Here is a 25,415-nt window from a genome sequence, read left to right on the forward strand (position 1 = left end):
GGTACCCCAAGTGGCTGCATTTGCAATGGACCCCCAGGGGATGTTATTTCTGGAATGCAACTGAGGGCGCTTTGGCTCTCACTAGGTGTGCATGAAAACCTTCCTGGTGTGCTGGAGACCCTTAACATAGTAAGCCCCGGAGACGCAGGAAACTATCCACCTGAAGATGGTGGTCTTAGATGCCTGTGCGCTTTTCTTGGAATTGCCAACGTGACAAAAAGACTTGAGGATGTGATGAATTTCTTGTTCTGTAAAGACAGAATTTGAGCACCTTCCAAAAGTCTAAGTTATGGAGAACTCTATCTGAGTCAGAAGATTGTGCCGGAAAGAACACCGGTATGGACATATCTTGGTGAGATCTGAAATTACGTTATAACCTTTGGTAAAATGCTGGATGAGTTTGAAGGAAAACTTTGTCCCAATGAAAAATTGTGAAAGATTCATCAGCGCCAAGAGCCTGTAATTCACGGACTCTTCTTGCAGAAGGTCAAATGACAAGAAATGCAACCTTCCAAGAAAACAATATAATATCGGTAATGGCCATGGATTCAAAGAAATTCTTAGATATCGTGTGAAGAACCACATTAATATCCCACTTAGCAGGAGTCGGTGCGACAAAAGGATAAATGAGAAAAAGGCCATCAAAATGAGGCTTCACTACTGGATTTGTCAAGGAAAAAGAGAAGGATTCTGAACTCAGAATTATGCGCAAGGCTGCAGGTATCTTTTGAATTCCCATACCTGCAAGTTCTGATATGAAGGAACGAAACTGATCTTACAAGGCTGACAAGGGATTCAGCCCTTTTTCTAGGCTCCAGTGACAAAAGCAAAAACCAAGCCATTTGCTTTCATATTGTGCTTGCGTGAAAGGCTTGCGAGTGACTTGGATGATTCAAAGGTTTTCTTCTGAAGGGCCACAATTACCTGTTGACCTGATTCCAGGTGCCACGCTGCCAAGTTGAGCGATCATGGGGAGGAATGCAATATTAGGCCACTGTACTGACGAAAAAGGTTCAGAAGATCTGGCTGATGTATTGGTTGTAGAAATGAGAAGCTTATCAGATCTAAACACCAGAATCTGGTTGGACACCAAGCGGATATGAACGGCAGACTGAAGTTCACCGCCCTTCTGAGTTTCAATAAGCCTGATGGATTAGAGGTAGAGGAAAAAAAGACAAGCACACATGTTGTTCCAAGAGACCTTTAGGGCATCTCTGTGTGAATTTGGGCACAGACCCTCTCTTGAAGCATACATAGGATGTTTCTTGTTTTAGTTTATCACAAATCGATCGATTTGGGGAGTATCAAAACTCCATAGGAATCTGATTTAGAAAATATGTGTTCAATTCCCACTCGTGGTTTGCCTTCATTCGACAACTGAGTAAGGACACATTTGAATTCTCCAATCCCAGAATGTGATATGCCTGCAGCCAAATTCCTCTCTGTAACGCCCATTGCCAAATCTGCACCGGCAGAAGTATTAGGGGAAAAGACTTGGTTCCTCCTTGTTTAGATAAAGCTTTCCCTTCCCCAAGTTCCAAATAATTCACAAGGCACATGGGTTCCCCTCCCCAAAAGTTCAGTTCCTTCAACTTTTCCAAAACAACACCATCCCTTGGGACACTTCCCTTTGCAGAGGATATGGTTACCGTTCACAAGTTCACACCTGTAGTTCAGGTGCTTGACTTCAAATCACAAAGTTCCTTTGCAATTTACACATAAGCTTCTTTGTGGGTGTTTTAGTGGCTTTTCCATATACAGGGGCACTCTGTCTATGCACAGTTGTCAGACGACACAGTACACCCATTACATGTCATGCAACCGATACACCTTACTTGCTTCTTTTCCATCAACACATGGCCACTGCTTCAGCTTGACAGTGGCGCTTGATTCATTCACAAATATCACACCCTCTTGACATGGCATCATGACTTGGTCGGCCACCAGGCCCTGGTTGCATTTTCTCATATTCTCCTGGCTTTTGCCAATGCTTGTTTTCTCATATCATACAGTTCCTTGAATTCTCTTAGCATTTGCCAATGCTTGTTCTCTCATAGCATACAGTTCCTTGTATCAGGAAGTTTCACAAACTTTCTTTCACCCAGGTCGGTATTCAAAAGTGTTTAAACTTCCTTTCACTCAAATCGGTATTCACTGAAATACTTGCTTTCATTGAAATCAATGTTTATTGCTTGCATTGCGTGCTCGCCTGCTATCCCAGTGTCCTCCCTGCTTGATAGACTCACCTGTCGGATCTTACGGCTTACCCGCGATGTCTCCTGCCGCCACAAGTTCTCACTTTCCTGTGCAGCGCCTCGCTTAGTCTCCCAGCGGCTCTCCGTGGCTTCGCTCACACAGTGATGCTTCTCCTGCAGCTTGGGATTCCTACGACTGCTTTGCTGGGTCACGCCGGTTTCTCTCTCGCAGTCCGTCACCGGCCTCCAGCGCCGCTTCCCGCTGCATACGCTCTGCATCTTCGCCCAGCAGTCCTTAGCCCTACTTCCACAGCAGACTCCATTTCCACAGTGCTTCCTATTTTTAATAGTTCCCGCAACAATGATTGGTCCAAAAAGGACAAGACCGCTCACTGGTGAAACGGTAGTCCTGCATTACTCTTGCTGACCTCCTCCTCGTCCCAGTACACAACTGATGTCTGTATGTGTATGTGTAAATAAAATGAGAATGCGTTTCTCTAGTTGGTCTCTTCCTCGTCCCAGTACCGGAGTGGTGTTCCTTGGGGAATGTTTTAAGGGAAGAACAGGGAAAAGACTGACAATAGCCTATAAAGGCTTGAGGGACAGAGGACGTGTCATGAAAGGGAAATGGGGGATACCATGTCTCACCTAAGGACTTCTCCCCACTCCTTACGTTTCCTCCACCCAGGTGATCTTCCCTCACATAGCCACCCCTAGGTTCAGGATCCAAGAGCGATTGGCCTTTCCCTGGCCACCCAAGAGGAGGATACATGGGGAAAAGAAGTGTGGACGCCCTCCGGCTCCTCACAGAAAACACAGTACACATTGGTGCTGTTTGTTGCACTGATTTATTTACCATGCGCAATTTAGGTTATGATCATCTCCCTCTTGTTACTTTTTACAAGGAAGGCTTCTCTCCTGCCACTCCCCCTTTCACATCAAACAACTGCTGACAATGTATCTTTAGCACATTTGCCTTTCTTTGGCTTAGACAATGCTTGGTGGTGGGTGCCCTAATGATGGCCTCTTCCTCACTCTGGTAAAATTGGTTACAATCTCTCTGCAATGTTGTTCCCTTGCTACATTCCCAATGCAGGCTTATATGTTTGCCAAAGAATTGCCTCCTCTTTACTTTGGCAATGTGAGTTTATAGCTTGCTGCAATATTGCCCCCTTTTTGTTTTGGTATTAATAGTTGTAACCTTGCTTTCCTTTTAAGTCAGTATATTGCCCACGTAACCTTCTTGCATTAGTTTAGTATTAAAAATAGTCACTAGCGGCCAGCGTTTGACTACGGAGCATACCGGGGTTACCTAATACAGGCAAACTCACCAGTATCTCCACACGCGTTCGCTCGAACTGCTGCCTCTTCTGTGGACTCCTGAACGTCTGACAGCCTTGGTCGCTTTCCTTCGGCCTGCATCGCTTGGAAAAGGAGCCTAGCTTGCTCCTCCTGCACTCCGGTGTTCGCCAGTGTATTTGCTTTGTGAATCTCATCATTTGTACAATATAGCTGCAGCCAACCTTGAATAAAATTGGTTTAAAAAACAGGCGAGAAAGCAAGCAACTCAGTCAAAATCTTTGAGTACAAGAACTTCCGGTTTTAATAGAGTTGCACATCACGGTTGCCAGTGTAAAACTGGGAATGTTATTTTTTTTTAAATAGATTTTATTTACCTGAAATTGCTGTCCGCACCATTGTAGAAACTTCAATTCTTTACTTGTAGAGTAGAAATGTTAAATTTGAAGCATGTAGTTTTTCAAAAAGGCAGATCCCTGTACAGCAAAAAGACCAAGTAAGATGTGAAACACAAATGTTTCTAATTTCAATTAACAAGTAGTAACATTGGTTCTCTTAGCAGACAGGCTTTATTATTACATCCTTGCTGGGAAATCTTCAACATCGGAGGAGAGCATGCAACCATCTTCTACAACCTACACCTATGCAGTTTTTGTATTGCTTGTAAAAAGGGATAATATGCAGCACTGACTGGGAAAGAGTTGACACGACGTATGTGATGTTAAATTGACATAGTCTTAGAATAGGATCACAATGGCCAGCTAACTTTTTCAGGATGAAATCTGCTCCTTTGGATTTTCAATTTGGTGGGAACTAAACAAACATACATAATGCACATTTGGGAGGTGGGTAACTAGAAACAACTAAGTAGCGTTAAAGCTCATTGTGGGATAACCGTACAGGCACTGCTTACTGGCATCTGGAGGTTAGAGTTCACAAAAGGCAAGTTGAGCAGGTTTTGACTTGCAAATTCGCTGGGTTAGGTCACTTTTCCAATGCCAAAGGCGGGGCTAGCTTATGAGGTGAGGGATCGACAGAAAATACAGGAGTCATCAATGAGGATAACAAATATTACCTAGAACAAGGTGGGTTAGTGGGTAGAACTCCTATAGGGTCTAGGGAAATCGCTCTAAAAAAAAAACAATATAGGATGCTTGTACTTAAGGTGGCAGGATGGTTATACTCAGTGTGTCTCAAAGATATAACTATGGGAATAGTGGTTTTCGCTGCTATTTCATAGCTGGCATAGTAGATTAGAGCGCACAGCTTGTTCCTACAATCATATTCTCAAGGTTACAGGAGCCCAACGAGCTTCTCGATGCTTGCTCGCTTTGCCAGTATCTTACTCTCCCCATGGTACTACTCCCCTCTCTCTCTTACCAAGTCTGTATCTTGGTCACTGACAGTCTCTGAAGCACTTTTCTATAAAGCGGCTGACTACTTTGAATGTGTCATCTGCCTGGTGACAAAATGCCTAATGCTCTGCAGGAGTACAGGGATGAATAGGGAATACGACTCCTACTTCCTCAACCCCATAATAATATATCAGCAGTGATCCCAATCAATGGTGAAACAGGCACCACCCAACAGGTATACCTAATTCGCCTCTAGCACAGGTCAAATGCAGGCTATATACACTTCAGGAGTGGGGTGAGCTGGTACAGAATCAAATCAAGCAACAATAGTACTGGGGTACCAAGATAAAAGGATGCCTAACCAAAGTTATATAAAAATAGGGTACTTTGATGAAACTGGAAAATAATACACAACTAATTGATATTGATATTGATATTTTATTTCTATCGCGCTCGTACACAAGTGTTTCAGAGCGCGACAAGGCAAGGGAGGGGAACAGGGGAGAACAAAACAGCGATTTTACTAGGCCCAGTGACATTGAAAACGCCCAAGTGCATGGGAAAGGGGGAGAGGAAAAGTGCATGGAACGAGGGAGAAGTGGAAAGTGCGAAGCAGAGGAAAAACAGATAAATAACAATAATTAAATAATAAAGGCAACCAACAGTGGTAATGCAGTCAGCAATTTGCAAGTGCTAGGTTTAAGGCAACAGACAGAGTAGGTCTGACAAGTGCAGGAAGAGAAAGGGGGCTGTATATGGGTACAGATACAGACCCCAGTGCAAGGGGTGGCCCGAAGGCAGTGCGGGTGGGTGGCAGGGTGAGCAGGTACCTGGGCCCGAAGAACAGAGGGTGGCCAGGTGCACAGTGCCAAGAGAGAACAGATCAGCAGGGGAGAGGGGAAGCAAAGGCAGAAGAAAAGAGGAAGGCCTTGAGGTGCTTCCGGAACTGGAGATGGTTCTCCTCAAGTTTTAGAGTGGCAGGGAGGCTATTCCAGAGGGAGGCCCCAGCCGAAGACAGAGATCTACCCCAGCTCGTTTCTTTGAAAAACGACTGACCCTGAGGGAGTTGGAGGTAGAGGAGCAAAGAGCTCGAGAGGGGAGGTATTTGCGGAGGGGTAGCTGAAGGTATTTTGGACCCAGGCCCAGAAAGCCTTGTGGACAATGCAGAGGGTTTTCAATTTAATCCTTGCATCCACTGGGAGCCAGTGGAGAGATTTCAGAGCTGGAGAGATACGATCCGAGGGCTTGAGGCCAAGGACAAGTCTCGCAGTCCTGTTCTGGATTAGTTGCAGAGGGTGGAAAGTAGAGGCAGGTAGATTTAGAAAGAGGCTGTTACAATAGTCCAAGATAGAGAGAACCAGAGCTTGGGATACCATGAGGTTCTGGGGGAAGGAGAGAAAAGGCAGAGTACCTCTGAGGAGGTGCAGTCGGAAATTTGACTTTTTAGAGACCTTCGAGATGTGGGCAGAGAAGGAAAGGGTGGAGTCAAAGATGACCCCGAGGTTCTTAGCCTCGCAGGTGGGAGTAGGAGGGGGGCCAAGGGAGGCCAGCCAGAGTGAGGGGAAAGGATGGTGAAGGTGTGCCGATAAGGAGGATCTCCGTCTTGCTGGCATTCAGACAAAGATCATTGGTGGAACACCAATCTTGAATGGCAGTTAGGCAATCAGAGATGAAAGAGGGAGAGGAGGTGGCAGAGGGCAGCCTGAAAATGAGTTGAGTGTCATCAGCGTAGCACTGGAAATTTGAGCAGAAAGTGGCAATGCAGTGGGCGAGAGTTGCCAGGTATTGGTTGAAAAGCCAGGGTGAGAGGTTAGACCCCTGGGGAACACCACAGGTGGAGAGGAAGATAGATGAAAACAGTAATGCCCCATCGAGGTAACGGAAAACAAAGAGAAGGAAGACTTTGGATTCAGTGCACGGGCAATGATTTCAGCACTAATTGACATAGTTACTATAGATCTCTTTACAAAAGGTGCAGAGTAGGGTCTTACAAGTCACTGGGGCCATTTAAGGTGGAGCAGGGGTGCTGAACCATTTCAAATACCTTTAAATGCTTGTTCTGGGGCTTAACTGAATCAAGCCAGGATTCTAGTGGCCTTAAATGGACGGGTCCATGTTCACATATTTCAAATCAGTGATTTCCAATGGGTCTTAAGCAGCAAGACTTTCAAGTCTGCTCGAGATGGTCCAACGATGCAGTGCAGATCTATAGCTGTGATCGGCTTGAATCAGAAGAAACCAGGCAGCGATGAGTGGAGTCGGCATCTCGCATAGGTTAAGTCTGTTTGAAAAGGATCCCGCAATATGAACACCATAGTTCTTCAAAGGTGTTTGGCTTGAAATGCAGAAGCACAGAAAAGGTGATGGGTTGAGGCAGCTCGAGTGGATCGAAAAAGTGGCGACTTTTTAAAAGATGGCTCAGGGTCAAGCGACTTAAAAACCTTGAAGTGGTCAAACTGGCTCGAAAACTGATCGAAGCTGGACAACAGGGTCGAGAACTGGTGGTGCATTGACTTCAGCCGGTACCCTGTTCAAGGTCTCCAGAGACAGCGGTAATTCCTTTCTTCTGCACTTCCCAATTTTAGACAAGAGCACTTGCAATGTTCTGTCACTTCCAACAAACCAGTTACTGGGTTCCAGTGGTCTCAGCTGCAATAGGCCTTGTCCATTCAAATATTCCCTTGGGACGGTTAGGTGTAAGACCTTGCCTTTTCCTTAAGAAATCCTGATCTTCACGGCTATGGCTTAGGGCTTTGGAGCAGACCGTACATCAGTTCAGGTCCCTGGTGAATCCTTACTTCAAGTGTCCAGAGATTTTAAAAAAAAACACTAAGAGGGTAATCACCCTCACCTTATATAGGTAAGTTTCTACAGTGGATTGGTTCCCTTCTAGCATTGTGTAAGGTATCCAATTCAGGCAGCTGTTTCAGAATCTTCAGCCTGGTGAGGTCATTCCCAGAGTGCTTTATCTGCATTAAGTGGAGAGGGGGTTTCAGGGAGTTTGGGAGACCTGGAAGAATCCAAGTTGGTGGGACCCTTCTGTGGCTAATGGATCCCTCCAGGCTACTCTAACTCCACCCTCTTTCTCTGTCTGCCTACATTAAAGAGTCATTGTTAATTTACACCATGGTTGGTTATTTTCACCCTAGTGGGAGTTCTTTTGGCTTTGCAGATCCTGGCCTTTGAAATACTGAACCTCCAAAATTGCTTGTTTTGTGTGAACCTTAGTCCCAGACGGCGAATACACAGAAATCTCAGACCAGGAGGCTCACTAGAAACAAAGCAGATAATAAACGGACACCAAGTAATTTGGGCTAATATAATTGTGGAGTCCTATACATCACCATGTCATAACTTGAAACACTTATGTTTGAGAGCGATATAAATTAAATATGATATCATATATCATATCATAACCAAACATGGCTTTGATTTATATGTCACCTTCCACCAGATCCTGGGGCACAACATTCTATAATTTAATTTAGATGCAGGACTATCCACAGTTAAAGACAGATCCAGGCTGCCGGACAGTTGGTCATAAAAGCTTCTGACAGGAATGCAAGTATCACCTCATGACTGCCATGTTTCCAAAATACATGGCAGCTGCTGAGAGGTTATGTTATGTTATGTTATTTTGCATTAGTATAGCGCCTTATGTACAATTGGTATGATCTCAAGGTGCTGGTAGGTTGAACACTCTTGGGAACCGTAGTACGAGTCAGTTGAGAGAGAGAGAGAGTCGTTAAGTGCGTGGGCGCACCAGGTATGTGTGCAGCTGGTGTGGTTGTTGCATGATAGCTGCTTCTTAACGGTAGGTGTGGTGCTGAGGAGATCAATTAAATGTGTTCAGTCTGGAGGGTGGACATTCAGACTGAGTTCTGGCTGCGTTAGGCCTGAGGAGACGCCTAAGCTAGCCGGTGTGTGCTAGCTATCTGTTTTATAAGGATGATGGGTAGTTTGATGGGTAATGTCAGCATGGGAACAGCTTTACTGAATGTGTCATAGTACTGCTGTGTTCTAGTTGAATGATGGTGTATCGGAGAGAGTAAGCGTAGTAGTGGGATATTGTGGTAATCAGTAAAGTATATGCGATCAGGTACACTCAGTGAATGTTGGGAATACCTACTAAATTCATTTCTACTACAGTGACGCTATTAGGGCATACTTCAAAGTTCAACTTTACGCAGTGACGCTATTGGGCACACTCAATGATATTGGGATACCGTCTAGATTTAACATTAGCACAGTAATGCTATTAGGGCACGTTTCTAAGGTGTCAGCAGACGGGCTCAGCAGAGGTACATGTGTGCACTATACTCTTTAGTATGGTCATTATGAAAGGGGAGCCTTATTAGCAGACATCACTTTTAGTGCAGAGCTACCCACATGGTTTACTAAAAATAAAAAAAGGCTCAAGATATCCTGCCCTCACAGATGGCATTATGTCACATTCCCTCTGATAGGTTGTTCCCCGTTCTCTCTTGAATCTATGTCAGTGATTGGTTATTCCCCCTTTCCGCTCTTATTCTGCCTGTGTTTTCCTTTATCTACTAAGTGATTCCCACTATGGCTTTTTAGGCTCCTAATTGTAATCATGCCTAAAATGATGTTGCACAGTAGCAACCTAATGCTTAAAACGTTGTGTCTCAATTTTTATTTGAGGCAAAAATAATGGTTTAGACTTCACTATAAGTGAACATGCGAGTCACGGCAGCATCTGGCCTTGAGAGCATGTTCCCTCCCTCTGTGACTGACTGTTAAGAGCGTTTTTCAGAACCTACCCTGGTAGGAGGTTCTGAGAAGCTAACTTAGAAGAGCAACAAGGGCACACTTCAATCTTTAACAAACTCAATGGCAGTAAAACTATGAAGTTAGGCTTAAGCTCAGAAGGAGGAAGGTATGGTGTGAAGTACAGTTGCAGGCCATAGCCTGGCTGAGTGTGGAATGGGACCAGACAGAACAAACCCAGTTTCAGTCAGTTCACAGACAATACACTGACCGGGAGTCCTTGGCCAGACTACCGCAAAAGTACGTACCCTTAGAAGGCAATTCTGACATGAATTAGAAGAAAGATGGCCAACAAAGGAGATGGAAGAAAGTACAGGGCTTAGACCATGATTGGCATCCATAGTATATATTTTTTTTAAAAGCATTATCCAAGAAAAGCGTCATGGTGTATAACTGTGCACTGGGAAAAAGGTGGAACTGCCATAAGCCAGTTTAGTGTACATCACATGATCATAAAAGTAATTGGGGTGTTACAAAGGGATAAGAAAAGGAGAGATAAAGCGTCCCTGAGCACTCCACTGAAGCTGCCATGAGTTACGATGTAAAAACACATTCTTTCACTGGTAGCCATCGAGACTGACTAGTGTACCCCAAACGAATCGAGTGAAACAGGTGAATGAGACAAAGGGGTCTCACTCACACCAAACGTCAGCCAGGATCCAGACAAAAAGCCGATCTGCTGGGGGACTACACTGAAGTTAATGGAGGAAAGATGCAAAAAGAAAAATTAACAGTGACCAGAGTACTCCAACTTCTCTATCCTTGCTGGACAACTTGGTGTGACCTTGTTGTCCTTCGCCATTTTTAAGTCAAGCAGACGTAATGGTTCCCCTTCCCTCTGTGAAAACATGCGAGCCCCAGCAGCATTTAGCCTTGCGAGCTCAACCTCTGTCCGCCATAGTCATGGTGATGTATCTCCTCTCTGTTCTTGCTAGGTGACCTTTTGCAACATTGATACTCTGAGCCAATTTGAGGTAAATAATGGGTTTTCATACCCTGAGAAAGAGCATGTGAATCCCAGAAGCAGTTAGACATTTGAGCAGTCCTATGCCCTTCATTGTGTAATTCCTCTTTGTCCTTGCTGGATAACATTTTGGGACTTTGCTGCTGTTTGCTAAATTAGGGCCAACAACATTAAATAGTCAGGGAAGGGGGTGGGAGGAAGAATGTTGCTTGAAGGAGGGGAGACTACCAATGTAGCAAAATGAGGTCCAGACTCAATATTCTGCCTTACCCCATATCTGTGATGTAGAAACTGTGAAGCATCTAGCCCTGATACAAGTAGACTGGATAACTTGGGGGCATATCTTACGCCTCTGTGTAATCCACTGTATATCGCCTCCAGGTAGCACTTTCGACGCTGGGTGGTCAGCCCCGTTTAAGATTGTGAGGGGGGACCAGAGGCTAAATAATGTGACTATCACACCAAGCTCTGGACGAAGGCTCCTGTGGAAGATCAGGCTTTATGACATTATTGTTGGTAATGTAAGAAACATTTGTACTTAACATTATTGAGGAAACTCATCGATACTGAATTTCAGGTTTTGAATAAAGGGCTCTCATTTGCCACAACCATGAAATGAGATGTCACAGAACTGGACATTGATGTATATAAAAGTTGACCAGGAAATGAAACCTTCAAGTGCTTATTAAGTTGGAAAATAAAATGTACTTTTTTTTTTTAAACAGGCGCCTTACAAGGCAATTTCCTAGTTGAGATTTGTCCCTTTGAGAATGACTTGATATGGGGTTTGTTCTCGAGGTGTTCTGGAATCCCACGATCCCACACCATTGACTAATGCAATCTAGGGATGATGGCATTAGAGCCAAAGGTTGCAGATCCCATTGCTCGACCCGATTAGGGAGAGTTCGCCTTCATTTCGCCTGTAAAGCCAAAGAAAAGACGTGAGGGTAAGAGTGAAATAGGCACATAGAAATGCAACCTGCGTTGCATGTTGCGTCCTGCTTTTAGTTTCAGGACCGGATAAACTTTCCCCAACAACAACCATGCAGCTATGAAGGTGCTAGACCTACCTAGAGAGAAGGAAAAGAGGGTGCAGGTTGGAGTTTGAGAGAAGAAGAGGAGCACCTGGAAGAACTGAGTAACTAAGGCCTCTGTTTAGCACGTGACTGGGCCTCCCGGTTATGGAATGCCTGGGTCCCCTTTCTGGAAGTGCAGAGAAGAGACCCAACATGCTTCTTATGCCAACAACCTCATCTCTCTCTCTCTCTCTCTCTCTCTCTCTCTCTCTCTCTCTCTCTCTCTCAGACAACAAACGCAAGGGGATGTGATGTTTGCATAACCACCCAAATTGAACAGTACGAATGGCATTTGCCTTTCATAAAATCAACACACACACAAAACTAAGACAGGATATTTTCTTCTGATTGGTGTTTTTGAAAACGTTAAAAGGTGTGCATGTTTTAAACTCCATGAACCAATACAAATGTTTTCCTGGGACTTGCAGTACCGAAATGGGACATTTGACCTTTAGTTGTTTGTTATTTTTCATCAGGTTATATAGTGCAGCTGTGAAGTGTCTGGCATTCAATGTTTCTCTTTTAGCTGGGGGGACCGAGTCCACCCTCTGAATAAAGTGGGTGGACTCCGTCCCCCTGCGTGTACCCTCGACTTGAGCCCTGAGAGAGAGACGAATGTAGACTAGATCCAGCAAACCTTCTGGAGGGTTTAAGCTAGTTCCTTTGATTATAGTAACTTGCCAAAGTTATGACATTTAAGCTGCCAACTTAGATTTATGTCAAATATCTAAATGCATTAGAGTATGTAGGTTCTGAATCTTTCGTCAAGGCCAATCTGCCTAATTCCACAAACGAGATCAGAGCAAGTAGTGGCGCCTCAATTGCTTGCATTCCGCTGCTGTTGTCGGACACTACATAACAGCAGCACAATTCATAGTTTTGGTAGTTTCTTTATTCCATACCGACAGAACCCCATACACGTTGGCCTGGTGGAGTTTCAGGCTAGAGATGTAACCATGGTTTCTTCCCCCACCCTGAAGAAGTTTGCACTGGTCTGTAGGTTAGTGGCAGACGTAGTCAAGATCTTGCTCTTATCCAGAGTCACAGTCACAATGATAGACGGTGTGAGGAAGGAAGGGAGCGAGAGAGTCCATAAAAGGCCCCAAATGTTTTTTTTTGCATACAAATTATTAATAACCACAGTTGAGGGGTATGGTTTCTCACACACCACTACCCAAACTTACAAGTCAGGAAAAGGCGCTGGTGCAAAAATCTCATCCCTTAATGCTATGGCTACAAAACCTTAAGCCCCATTCATTCTGAGATATGACTCGGCAGCCTCTTTCCTCATCGTTTCTGAATATGTGGCTCTCTAGATGTTTTGGACTTCCAACTCCCACCATCCTTTGTCAGCATATTCATTGGTGAAGGATCATGGGATTTCTAGCTCAAAACATGGATGGTTAGATAATGGTAAACATGAGAGTCTGCGTTGTCCTCTGGCTTGGACTCTTATCTTGCTGGTCTAAGACTGCCCCCCTGTCACGTCTTCCGCACAACCAAGTGCACCCCCTACAGGTACACGTCTACACCCACCTTCAGCCTCCATCCATCCCATCACCCGACACACACACCCAGGCACACGAACATCTTTACGTTCTCTCGCCCCTAATAGAGCACGTTATGATAGACCTGGCGTGTATCGCCCCTCCCGTCATTGGCAACTAAACTGGAGATTCCCGCTTGGTCACAACACACGACGCCTTTCACGGAGACCTGCGCGTCACGGGTCATGTGACGTTACATCACGCATCAACGCTTCCGTGTTACGCATCACATGACTTCTGCTATTGGTTAAATGCGTTCGGAAACCCGGAAGCGTTGCTTCACAGCTGTTTTCCTCCAGGATTGTGTGACGCTTTGTTTTTCATTGTGAATTTGGATTTCCTTCGCGACCACGTTTCGTTTTACGGACTGTCTTTGCCTACGCCCTGAATCTACTTTGGAACTTTGGACATTTGTTGCCAGACCACGGAATTGTCTTACGGACTGTCTTTGCCTACGCCCCGAATCTGCTTTGCAACTTTGGACATTTGTTGCCAGACCACAGAATTGTCTTTTGGATACTCTACGGATTACGTTTTGTTTTGGAACTCTGGCCATCCATCGGCCCTACACTAGGTGTTTACCTGTCTGTGCCCCTGACTCCATCAAGCTATCCCGGTGGCTCACTTGTGCCAAACCCCACTAGGAGAAGCTAACCCAGATCATTGCCCGGGGTCCAGTCCTCCTCCCATCTCTGGGTGACCTTTCAGTGCTCATAGGTAAGCAGTTCTTAGATACCTCTTCCTGTATTCTTGTGTTATTACATTTCTGCCCTGTACATAAACATTTTTGCCTTACAGTGTTCAAGGGGTTCTTCTGGCTGTTCCCGAATCCAGGCCCGACAGACTACCACACCTGTGGCCTCAAAGATCGCACAGGCAGTGTTTCTGGTATTGCGTGTGGTACTTGGGGACGGAGGTATTCATACTCTGCACGACCAGCAAGTCCGTAACACCCCCCCCCCATCTTCATGGGATTACTCAGGATAGGAAGTTGTATTGGCCTGGCTGGTCCAGAGACATAGTAGAATGCAGCAATGGTTTGCTTGAAACGAAAAGAACGATTACCAGCAAGTCCCCCAGAGAACATTAAAGGGTCCAAATAAAGGAATTCTCGAAAACACAAAATAACTTGTTATCATACAAGGGAAACAGCTGCATAGCGCATGGTAAACCGGTTGTAGCATCATCTGGGATAGCACTGCAGTCTCGTTTGGGGCCAAGAGCTCCATGTTGGTATCTGTGACCCTGTACCAGGAACACCATGCTGTAGGAGAATGCAGCCCTGCGGAAATGTAAGTGGGCAGGAGGTTGCATTCCAAAGTGTCCATCTCATGCACGCATCCACTAGTCTAAGAGCATGGTTAGTTTACGTCAGAGTAAGCACTAAAATAGGAGAACATGGGCCTATTGCCCAATCCAAGCAGTAGGACTGACCACAAAAGTCTTTTCCAACGATTCAGCAGAGGATAGGGAATGATGGGAAGACATCCGATCAGATACACTAATTTAGGACCCCCAGTCTTTCAATCAAGGAAAAAATGCACTACATCAACTTCCCAAACTGTGCGAAGCCAAGGTCTTTCCAAGTCATTTGCCCTGGCAAGAGTGAGAATAGCAGCGTCTACAGCTTCATCGGCAACAGCGGGCCCTGCACCATAGACATGGGGTCCACTGGTACCTAGGCACCATAAACTCTGGTATTTAGAGCAGTAGTTCAGCTTGTTCTCATGCAGCCAACGTTCTGACTGAATCCTTGGCCTAAAGATGAATAGAAACCCCGCCCACCTTCCTCAGCTTGTTCAAATGCCGCCCTGAGTGGTGCTTGCAGTGGGCCAGCGATTTGCCTGCGGTGGAATGTCTCAACCACAAAGACCAATGCCCACTTTGTGAGCACCACTGCACTAAAGCATAGGTCACAACATTCACATCTCTCATTTCTCTTTCAACCTGTCAGCACAAATGCACCCATGTCACAGAATGGTAGTCTAAAAAGGCCAAGCATGCATTTCTCGGTGTTCTTTTTTAGATTTTCAGTGATCCTGCAATATTACTGCCGAGTGTTAGAACCACAATGTCCAGCATCAGTTCTCTTGTTTCGCTTCCAGTTTTGGAGCACCACCACGCAACTCTTGAGGAGATCTTGGAACCTTTTGGCAACCAGCAAGCTGCAGAAAAACACTTCCAAGATCCTTGCAACTAAGCAGTTTCAAGTATTTATATAAAGTGTTCTATCTAGCACCTTCATCCAAATTGCTTTACAATTACAATGCAAGCAGTACAATGCTAATGCATTACAGAAGAATGTATAGCCACGTATACAGAGACGGACACAATTACATTCCTGGTCCATATCCCGAGATATCAAACTCAATTTCCAGTAGATAAATACTGATCTCTGAGGTTCTTCCTAAACAGAGATAAAGTTTAAAAAGAGCTAATCCCAAGGGGAAGAGTAGTCCACATTTTTGGAACTTTTAATTGAAAAGAACGAAATCGCGACGCCCGAGACAAGTTGTTTGTGTTCAGAGACTAGAAGGTTGTTAAGCTATTTATTTGCACTGCGGAAGTATGCTCTAGCACCAGTGCATGTTAAGTATTCAATGACCACAGAGTGGCAGTGTTGTTCAAAAAGACAGTATGGTTCAATTGTTTACATACACATTCTCTTTACATTTACTTTCTATAATGTTATTCGTGACAAAAATGTTGCTGCGGTCACAGGTTAGTGATGCTGCCTAGTGTAATCGTGCACACATTTTATTTTAGCAATGGTCAGTGCAGGCGCATACACGAGTGGGGGCAGAGATTCCTACCTATGAACACAGTGTGCCAACAAGATTCGAATGGCCAAGCACACTGCAAATAAATATGTGTTAAATGTTAAAGGTATTTGTACCGCGCACCGTCGCCAACGGAGTTGTTTACCAGGCGCTCTGGCGGATCTGCAAATGAGAAGGTGGGATGGGTTAGTAGGTGAAGCGGGAATAGGATAGTGAGAGGAGTGGTGTTCTGTTGGCAGCTTCAACTCGGTATACACTGGGTGCTGAGCTTCAGTGCTAGTATCGGATCGATGTCAGTTCTCGTGTGCTGTTGATGTTGCTTATGTGTTGTTGCGGTGTTGTGAAGTGCGTGCGGATTGTAGTGCGAGAGATGGTTGTGTGAGGTTTTTGAGTCACATAAGTCTGCGGAAATGCTGAGTTTTTTTGTTAGTTGGTTGTGTGAAGTTTAACAGAAGTTCAAAAGTCTGTCCGAGCGTGGCAACCGCCAATCCTCCCAATTTCATCAGGGTGAGCAAAAGGGGTTACGGCTAGCAGGGTTCGGTTTGTGTGGGGCCCTCCCTGTGGTGATCTAAGGCGCTTTGTAAGTTTTCTAATTGCTCCTCGCCGTTCTATTCTAGCGAGCTCTGTAGGTGTTCTAATGCTGATGGATTGGTTAATGTGGTTTGGTTTCTATTCTCCTCCTTGGGTGCTGGGGCTGGTGTAGTGGACTCTTCAGACAGACTTCTATCTAAATGCGTCTGCCGGTCTGGATATGGTCCGTCCGGTACGTACGAGTGGATGAGTCACTTGAGGGCTTTCGTCTGGGTCAAAGTATGTGATCAGTCTCTGGAGCCTTCCTTTAGTGGCTATTTTCTATGATATCCTATGCTCTGTCGAGTGGTTGGTGCTTTGAGTTGAGTGTTTGTCCAATTTGAGAGTGGCTGAGGTTGGAGTTATTTTCATCGTTGTTTTAATGTCTGGGCATTCTAGTGCGTCTCTGTTGTGGTTACGCTGTGAAGAGCCATGATTTCAGGAGTTTCCTGAATGCTAGGTGGTTTGCTGTATTCCGTATATTGTTAGGTAGGTCATTCCAGGTTTTGGGTGCCTGGTGAGAGTAAGAGGATCCTCCGAGTTTTTTTCTGTTGTAGGGTTTTGGTTCCAGGCGTATGTCGGTGCTTGATCTTAGTGTTCTTGTCGGTTGATGTAGGCGTAGTTTGTAATGTGCACCACATTAGCATGTAGATTAAGAAGCCTTGAGTTGGTTTGGAGGGCAGTTCGGGGAATGCGGCAGCCAGGATTCATGTCTGTAGAAGTGGTAATAAATAAGATACAAGGTTTATGTGTGTATGCTTTTTGACAATTGCACTCCTGAATGTGAACTTTTCATGTACGTTTAGAGAGAAGCATGGAGACGAAATACCGAGGGATGGCGTATTTCCAGCAGTAACCTTGAACTGGAGCTGTGGTTGAACTGTGATTCAACTCTTATGTGTGTTCAGTTGGTGGAGCCTCTGGCTGAAGGTTTGTTGGCTCCATGTTGCCAGGGTGCTCTGAAATAAAACCACTTTTTTATGCTGCTCTCATTTTGGAGCAGTTTCCAACAACCAACAGACACTATGTACTCCTCATCGCAGCGGGGGAGGGGGTTGCACCCCTGGAGTCCCGGCCCGCCTCGCCCACACCAACTGCTGCTCTCTGTTCCTATCTAGGGCCCTCATCCACCACACGCCTGTACATCCCCCCTGGCCCACCCATCCCTCTTCCGTGTTCATTCTGCACCCCCCTTTTCGTGTACCGTCTTCTGTTGGTGGCATTTGCAGCCTCCTTTGTGGGTGGCATAGGAAACGTGCACACTATTTCTAGATCTCACACAGGTCTGTTTAAGGAAAATGTGCTGTTTTATGCTCACACACCTTTTATGACGTGGTGAATTATAGCCAGGGTCGGTCGGACTGGGACAAGAAATAGGCGCGGACACCCAAGAAAAAAGTGGCCCACCTTTCACCTCAAAAAAATGGCCCACCCCTTGCCTCAAAAAAAGAGGCCCTCAAACCATCATCTGTGAATTTTGTCAATTCACGACTTTACAGAAAATGCTACTTATGGAGGGTTCAAGTTTATTGTATATTCATTCAATTATGTCACGCAGTGTTGCGCATGCAGTATTTGCACATTCCAAGCACGTGCCAGTAGCGTTGCAGGGAGGGGCCTGAGGGGTATATAGCCCTGTGCCAATTTTTGGGGTGCAGCGCAGTGGATGGGAGTGCTCAAGACAAAACGCTGTTCTTTGTAAGAACTACACAAGTCAAAAAGGAGCAGAACAAAGAGCGACAGGTCACACTGCAAATTGAAATTGGGCCCACAAAGGCCTTTTCAAGTTCTCCCTTTCCAATAGCCTTTTCAACCGCTGAGATAAATTCACTCTAATTTATTTTCTCTGTTAAGGACTCACATCACCCACTTTAAATAGACTTCATAAATCAATCCCAGAATATTTAAATTTGAAAAGAATCAACAGTAAATGTCAGATTATCGTTTTTACAGTGCGTCTTCTATCAGATCTGAGGCTTCATTGTGATGTCCATAAACGTGCGTTACTCATTCCTACTAAACCCCGGTTGGCTCAAACATTCAACCAACTAGTGGGATCGAACCAAGATTGCTGCAGCAGCTGCTGAACCCACTGAACTAACTCACCAGGGTTGGTCTTCGTGACTTCGCCGATGGACAGCTACCTGCAGCTGTTGGAATAATATAATTGCTATGAAGAGAAACAGAAGTGTCATTCTGTTGGGTGCAGGGGAGGAGGTGCATGCTTTAGTCGGATTCTCTCATTTGCAAGTCTAAATGCTTCCAATGAATGCGGCCCATATTCGCTCAGTGGTGGTGAAACTTGCACGTCTTGATCACAAGCTGGGGCACTCGTTGCGCGACATCCCTCAGTGGAGGCTGCAACCGAGAAGGCCGCATTCTGGTAGAATTAAGGATGCGCACCTTATTTTATGCGCACGACCGATTTATGAAAGGGTATGTATGTATGGGGGAGCTTCATCGACCACATAAAGAGGGGATAGATGGCAAGAAAAAAACAAACACACTTGTTGTATACACCCTCTGGTGAACTTTCACTGCACACTCCTTTCCACTTAAGTTGCTTTTGATATGATAGGATATGGCATTTATAACGCACCTATATTGTTTCACGGCACGTTTTCGAACTGTTATCCCCATTTTTTGTTTCTTTTAAGGTATTGAAGACTGCAAACAGCAAATGAAAAGCCGCTATACCAGCTAAGGACTCACTAACTGCACAAAGCGACCTTAGCCCTCCCAATAATGAAACCCCCCAATAACTGTCATACCTCACCACCACCCACTTCCAGACCAGATCCAAAATGCAGAAGCGACCAACAACAAGGAATGCCACAGAGGACCACAACACGGGAAAACATACGCAAAAAAATAATAATTTACAATAAAAACGTGATTCGTATTTTGGGCAACTCCGAGAGACCACCAGCAAGCGCTTTGGATAAATAAATACCATGCATGTTTTCTTAAGCACGCTGGTGGCGCTGAAGCCCTCAGCTAACCACAGGCCCCACGCTTGCACAAGTTGTGTGATCCTGGGCTATTCCCCCATAGAGCTTGTAAATGCTTAATAAATAATGTGCATACAAGCTGCCATTTGGAAGAGACTAACCACGGCATTCTACACTATCCATGAAAGTAGCAGGCCTGATTTACAAACACATTTTCCAATGGGAAAACCCTGTTGAAACAAGCCTGGTAAATCGTGTCTTCATGTGTGGTAGAGGTGTGCCAGGGAGGCTTTGTAAAATCTATTTGTTTAATTGTCATGCATCTTTGAGATCAGCACTGCCTGGTGGATCTGGTTTTAAATTACCCGCCCATGCAGATCCCCGTCAATTTGAATATGAAAACCGAGGCACATCCGCATGTCAATTATAAAAGACCCTGCCCGCCGGTTGATCAATTATAAAAGACCCTGCCCGCCGGTTGATCTATATGCCAATGGGGCCTTCCCATGCCCAGGGTGGCAGTGGAGCTGGCTGCTTTCCCAGACCTAGTGGAGGTGGGGGGGGGGGGGGCGTCTGGGCTGCAGCCAGGAGAACACTACAGGTGGAAGAAGGCATGGCATGGAATCCAAGGCCCTGGGGTTACCGGAGTGAGTGGAGCTGCACCATGCAAGCAGGGGCTAGGCACAACTCGTCACCCCCACAGACAAAGAGTCACGGGGACCACCGTGGGCAGCCGATGGCACTATATTGGCTACCCTGCTGACAGATGACTTTCCAAGTGCCCCCCAACCTCTGTAGGAAGATGAATCCTAAATGATAGCGCCACCGCGACGTGCCACAGTAGCGTGAAGGTTGTGTGCCCTGATAATGCCAGACATTACAGCAGGTGACAGGGCATGCCCCGACAACCCCCCAGGCCCTCCTAATATTTCACTCTGGCTTGACTTTACCAACTAGATAGGGCTTTGGGAGGCAGGGGGTGCAGAGGTTACTCATACAAAAAAGACACACTATAACACCCAGGGCCAGATGATAACCATTTATGAACCAACGGAGTGTTTCCTATAGCTTGATTTTAGTGACTAGCTCACACAGTCCAGGTTTGCTCACTAACATATTGGTGATTTATATAGTGCGTAATGATATATACCCTATCTTCAAAGCGCTATAATAACCGGTCTCGCTGTTATTAACCAGTTGCTATCACCCAATTTGACCAGCAGTTAACCCACTAAGCTGTCTTTAGGACTCACTTATTATTTGCCTTTATTCAAAATAAAAAAGAAGGCAGAGCAGCAGAACAAAGTTTGGAGGACAGTGAGGTAGAAAGAAGTACTTACCGATTGGTTCAGCTTCTGCTGCTGGCTGGCGGTGTCTGCCGCAGATTCTACCGATGCACGGCCTCCAGAGCGGGGCATCACTGGAAACGAGAGGCTAGGGGCATTGTTCCCAGCCTCCGGTGGCCACCCACCCCCAGTGCCAAGGCGAGCTGGCAGTGGGGTCGCGTGAGGTCTGTGGCGGGAGATGGGAGCTCTGCTGGCGGTCAGGTAAATGTGGAGAGCTCGGCGCCTCTGCGTGTTGTGGGATGCAGTGAGGAAGCCGCCTGGGGTTGATATTTTTATAACTTCTGATGATGATGAAGCCCTCCTCCCTGGCTCTGTGTGAGTGTGTTTGTGTGCAGAAGGAGAGGGAGCGTACGCACTCGCACACAGGCCCTCCCTCCTCAGCAGGTGTGAGCTGCCAGCCACTGTTGATATCTGGACTCAGAGCTTCAGAAGAGATTTTGACTTGCCACTGCTGTATGTGATAAATCTCAGAGGGAGTCATAGGCAGGCAGGCAGTTTCTAGCCAACCTGGTGCCCAGGGCCATATACTAAAATGCCCCCTCCCCCTTACTGGCACACGCAGCAGCGGACTGAGCAGAGTCAACGGGCAGGCACCATGGGCCATGGCACCAACCTTAACTTTGCAAGTGACGTGTTACTTTTTTACAAAACACTGGGAGCGGCCGCTCGCAGTGTTCTGTAAAAAAGTAACACTTCACTTCACTTGCAAAGTTCACCTGGCGACTGGCGCCCTGCAGCCAGCCCTGAGTCGGTGTGAGACAGCATGGCGCACTAACAAACCGTCCCCTCGCCCGCCTCCATGCGACTTCGCATCGGCCACGGGCCGAAAAGGCCGATGGGCCAATCCAACCCTGATTATAATTCACTATCCATTCATTCTGCATACTGGAACACATACTGCCCCAGGCTTTGGGGGGCCTGTGGCAAGATATCTGGTGCCGCTCTCCCCTCTCCCCCCACCCCAAATGGATGGGCGGGCATCTTATGTAGCCCTTCTTGGGGGCAGATGGGGAAGGAAGAACTCCATGAGTTGCCCCCATCCACGAGTGGAGGGGAGGGCCACCCCCTTTCATTTACCCAAACATTCCTGGTGGCTAGTGACCCCCACCCAAAAATCCCTTTTTTGTTGTTTGTCCCTTGCCGTGGTGGCAGATGATCACCCATCTGCCCCAAGGGTATTGGCCCCATGCTTTGGATGCATGGGGTGGGGGGAGAGGGCCACTTACATAGTAAGCAACCTCCCTCCCTGCCCCACTTCAGAAACAGATCCCTGGTGGTCTAGTGGGCATTGCTGGGTGCGGTTCGAGAGCTCTGCGCCCGATCCGCGCCCAGCAATGCTTCAAAAAAGGTGTTGTTGGAAAACCTCCCTCAATCTGAATAGCACAATAGTGCCGCAGATCGCGGGCGAGAAAGGTGGAGACTCACCTTTCATTTTCACTGCAGCAGCCATGTTCGGTTGCTGCAGTGAAAATTACTTTCAGTTTTATGTCGGCGTTCATTGCGCACGCCGACGTGAAACTAAAGATAATCCAAGCCCCGGGCCGTGAGGAAGAACCTCCTTCTCACATAGCCCGGGGGTTGGATTACAGTTTTGTGCGAGCCCTGCTTTGTAGGGATCGCACAAAACACAGTGCCAAAAAGGACAAGCTATCTCGTCCTTTGCACTGCATACGTAATGTCAAGGACGAGATAGGTAACCTCTTTAGTGCCAAGGACGAGCGAAGTAAAGAAATAAAGCAAAACAAATAGAGTTGGATGGTCTGCAAGCTTGTGTCACTCCTAGCCGGTTCACAACTTTGATTACAATCTAATGCCTCACAAGTTCTGAGAACTGCCAGTGTGCCCCCTCCGCACAGCGTAATGAAACTGATAAGAAATAGTACAAAATCAGAACCGCCCTGCTCCAATTAGGCTGACTTCTTCTTTGGGACTCAGCTGTGTTTTGGTAACCCACTCATCGATAGTTGAGACTGATTCGACATTCCTCTTACTGCCACTGCTAACAGCAAGCAAGTTGGAACCCTATCTTGCTGCTCTACTGATTATTAGTTTTTACTGTGGAAACCTTTAGATTCCCAGATGCCGAAATTTCTGTTTATTTGACTCAAGATGGCTGGTTGATATGTACTATTTACAAATGGAAATAGCACGGTTATACGCCCTGTCGTCAAGACTCCTTCACGCTCAAGCGCTCAATAAACCCTTGTTTAAATGAGGATCCCCACTATTAGTTCCTGCAGGACTCCAGCAAGTGCATTAAAGCAAGGATAACGTACCCCAGAAAAGGTTGGGAGGCAAGCAGTCAAATCATTTCTTTTTTAAAAATTCTGCTTCCCTATAAAGATCCCCAAAGAATTTTTTTTTTATGTTGTGAGAAACCTGAGGGTATTGTTACTCCTATTCCCCCTTGGATCCTCTGCGCAGATGGCAAGGGAGAGGCCATCAATCTTGGATCCTGACTCAGGGGGTGGAGAAGAGAGGGAAGATCACCTGGGTGGAGGATCCTTGATGAGTGGGGTGCCCTCGGGCTAGACATGGTATCCCCTTTTCCTATTGACGACCAACCTAACCCTCCCCCAACCTTCATGGGCTGTTATAAACCAGTTTCCCTCATTTTTACATGCATGACATTTGACAGTACTAGAAGAGGCCACTAAGAGCAATGAAGATTACATCTTTTCACCACTTTAGTACTGGAAAGAGGAAGATGCCTGTTAGGAACTGAGGGTCAGGCATGTCCCTTTGATTGTGGTCAGGTAGGGCAAATTGGACATCCACACCTGCACCCTGTGAAGGGGCTGTAGGTGTATACAATGAGACCAGCCCAGCAGGGAAGAGAGCAACAAAAGCAGTTGGGAGACCTGTGCGGGAGAAATCATCAGGAGACTCTGCTGCCGCGGTGGGACCAGGCTAGGAGCCAGGGACCTGGCAAGCCTCCCAGGAGACTTACACAGCCTATAGCCAAGCGGCCTTGTGAGTGTGCAGCCTGGGAGCCTCCGTGACCCATTCTCAGCAGCAGGAGCTGCGTGCAAGCATCAAGAAGGAGGGATGCTGTCCGCATCCAGAAAGTGCCTCTCTGGAAGTCGACACACAGAGGAAAACATGCGTCGGCAAAGGCAGCGTGAAAGAATGAGACACCACAAGCCGGTGAGTGTCAGAGGAGGACACATGAATGCCGAGGCGCTGCTGCAATACTACTGAATGCCGAACTAAATGTAACTTTACAAATTACATTAAATTATGTTAATTGAATAGAGAAAATAGGAAAGGCCAAGAACAGGGCCTTGGGGTACACCGTAGTCCAAGGGGAGGGTGGAGGAGGGTGGAGGAGGTACGACCACCCCAAGAGACAGCAAAAGATCGGGAGGAGAGGTAAGAGGAGAGCTAGTTGAGAACTGAGCCTTTGAAACCAAAGGAGGAAAAAGTGTAGAGAAGTAAGGGGTGATTGACGGTGTCAAAGGCAGCAGAGAGGTCTAGGAGGATAAGGACAGAGGATTGCTTAGAGTATCTAGCAGAGAGGAGGGAGTTCAGAACATAAGTGAGAGCAGTTTCAGGGGAGTAGTTAGGTCGGAAGCCAGATTGAGAGGGGCTGAGGAGGGAAAGGTTAAAGACAAAAGCTAAAAGCTGAGAGCTGGGAGTAGATTAGGCGTTCAAGTAATTTAGAGAGGAATCGGAGAAGCGAGATTGGGCGATTGTTTGAAGCAAGAAGGGGGATCGGCAGAAGGTTTCTTCAGAATAGGTATGATAGTAGCATGCTTGAATGTGGAAGGGAAAGTGGCAGAGAAGAGACAGATGTTGAAGAAGGAGCTTAAGTAAGGAATGAGAAGAGGTTAAATCTTTGGGATAAGGAGCGTGGCGAGAGGATCGGAAGACAGGCGAGAAGTCAGACATGCAAGTTGAAGGGGAGTGGGGAGAAGGGGGAGGGGGGAATAGGAAGGAGAGCAGTTAATGTTTTGATTAAGAGAGAATTTTGGAGGAGAAGAAGTCAGCAAGGTCAGAAGGAGAGAGGGAAGATGTAGCTGAGGGGTCAGGGGTGGGTGGGGAGAGAAGACGAGATTGGGTTTGAAAGATACAGCGAGGATGAGAGGCTTGGAAGTGGAGAAGGTTAGAATAGTAGGAATGTTTGGCAGAGCTAAGGCAGGAGTCGTAAAGAGAGTGGTAAGAGAAGAGGTTTGATTAGATAGAGAGGGAAATTTGAGCCAGTGTTGCTCGAGGTGACGGAGGAGGAGACGACGCATGGAGAGAAGTTGAGGGGAAAGCCAGGGTTGAGAGGGTTTGCGAGTAGGACGGAAGGGAGAGAGGGGGTAAAGTTGATCAAGAGTGGAAGAGACAGAGGAGGACAGAGAGGATCGAGCATCATTGGCCGAGAGAAGAGAAGTCAAAGAGGGGGGAAAAGATGAAGAGCCAGTGTTTAAAAAAGCGAGAAGGACTAAAGTTGTGGAGATTTCGTCGAGAGAAAGAAGTGGGGGAAGGGTACAGGAGCGGAAGAAGGGAGAAGGGGAGTAAGGGAGAAGGTGTGTAAAGCATGGTCAGAGAGATAG

The 25,415-nt window shown here is 46.4% G+C and overlaps 1 protein-coding gene across 7 annotated transcripts in view; it reads right to left on the reverse strand.

Annotated features, from left to right (window-relative positions):
• The window catches only part of SCML2 (Scm polycomb group protein like 2), a 1,699,115-nt gene that overhangs the window by 1,571,457 nt on the left and 102,243 nt on the right, over nucleotides 1-25,415 (reverse strand). For 4 of the 7 annotated variants that reach the window (XM_069636837.1, XM_069636835.1, XM_069636836.1 and 1 more), the window contains exon 2: nucleotides 3,872-3,970. In XM_069636837.1, coding sequence (XP_069492938.1) covers nucleotides 3,872-3,893 — 22 coding nt within the window. In that variant the 5' untranslated portion in view covers nucleotides 3,894-3,970. Of the gene's footprint in view, nucleotides 1-3,526; nucleotides 3,719-3,871; nucleotides 3,971-25,415 lie in introns of all 7 variants that reach the window. The other 3 variants (XM_069636832.1, XM_069636833.1, XM_069636834.1) reach the window with 1 other exon arrangement.

Source organism: Ambystoma mexicanum, chromosome 7p (assembly GCF_040938575.1).
Source record: "Ambystoma mexicanum isolate Mex_15411 chromosome 7p, UKY_AmexF1_1, whole genome shotgun sequence".
Taxonomy (NCBI): Eukaryota; Metazoa; Chordata; class Amphibia; order Caudata; family Ambystomatidae; genus Ambystoma; species Ambystoma mexicanum.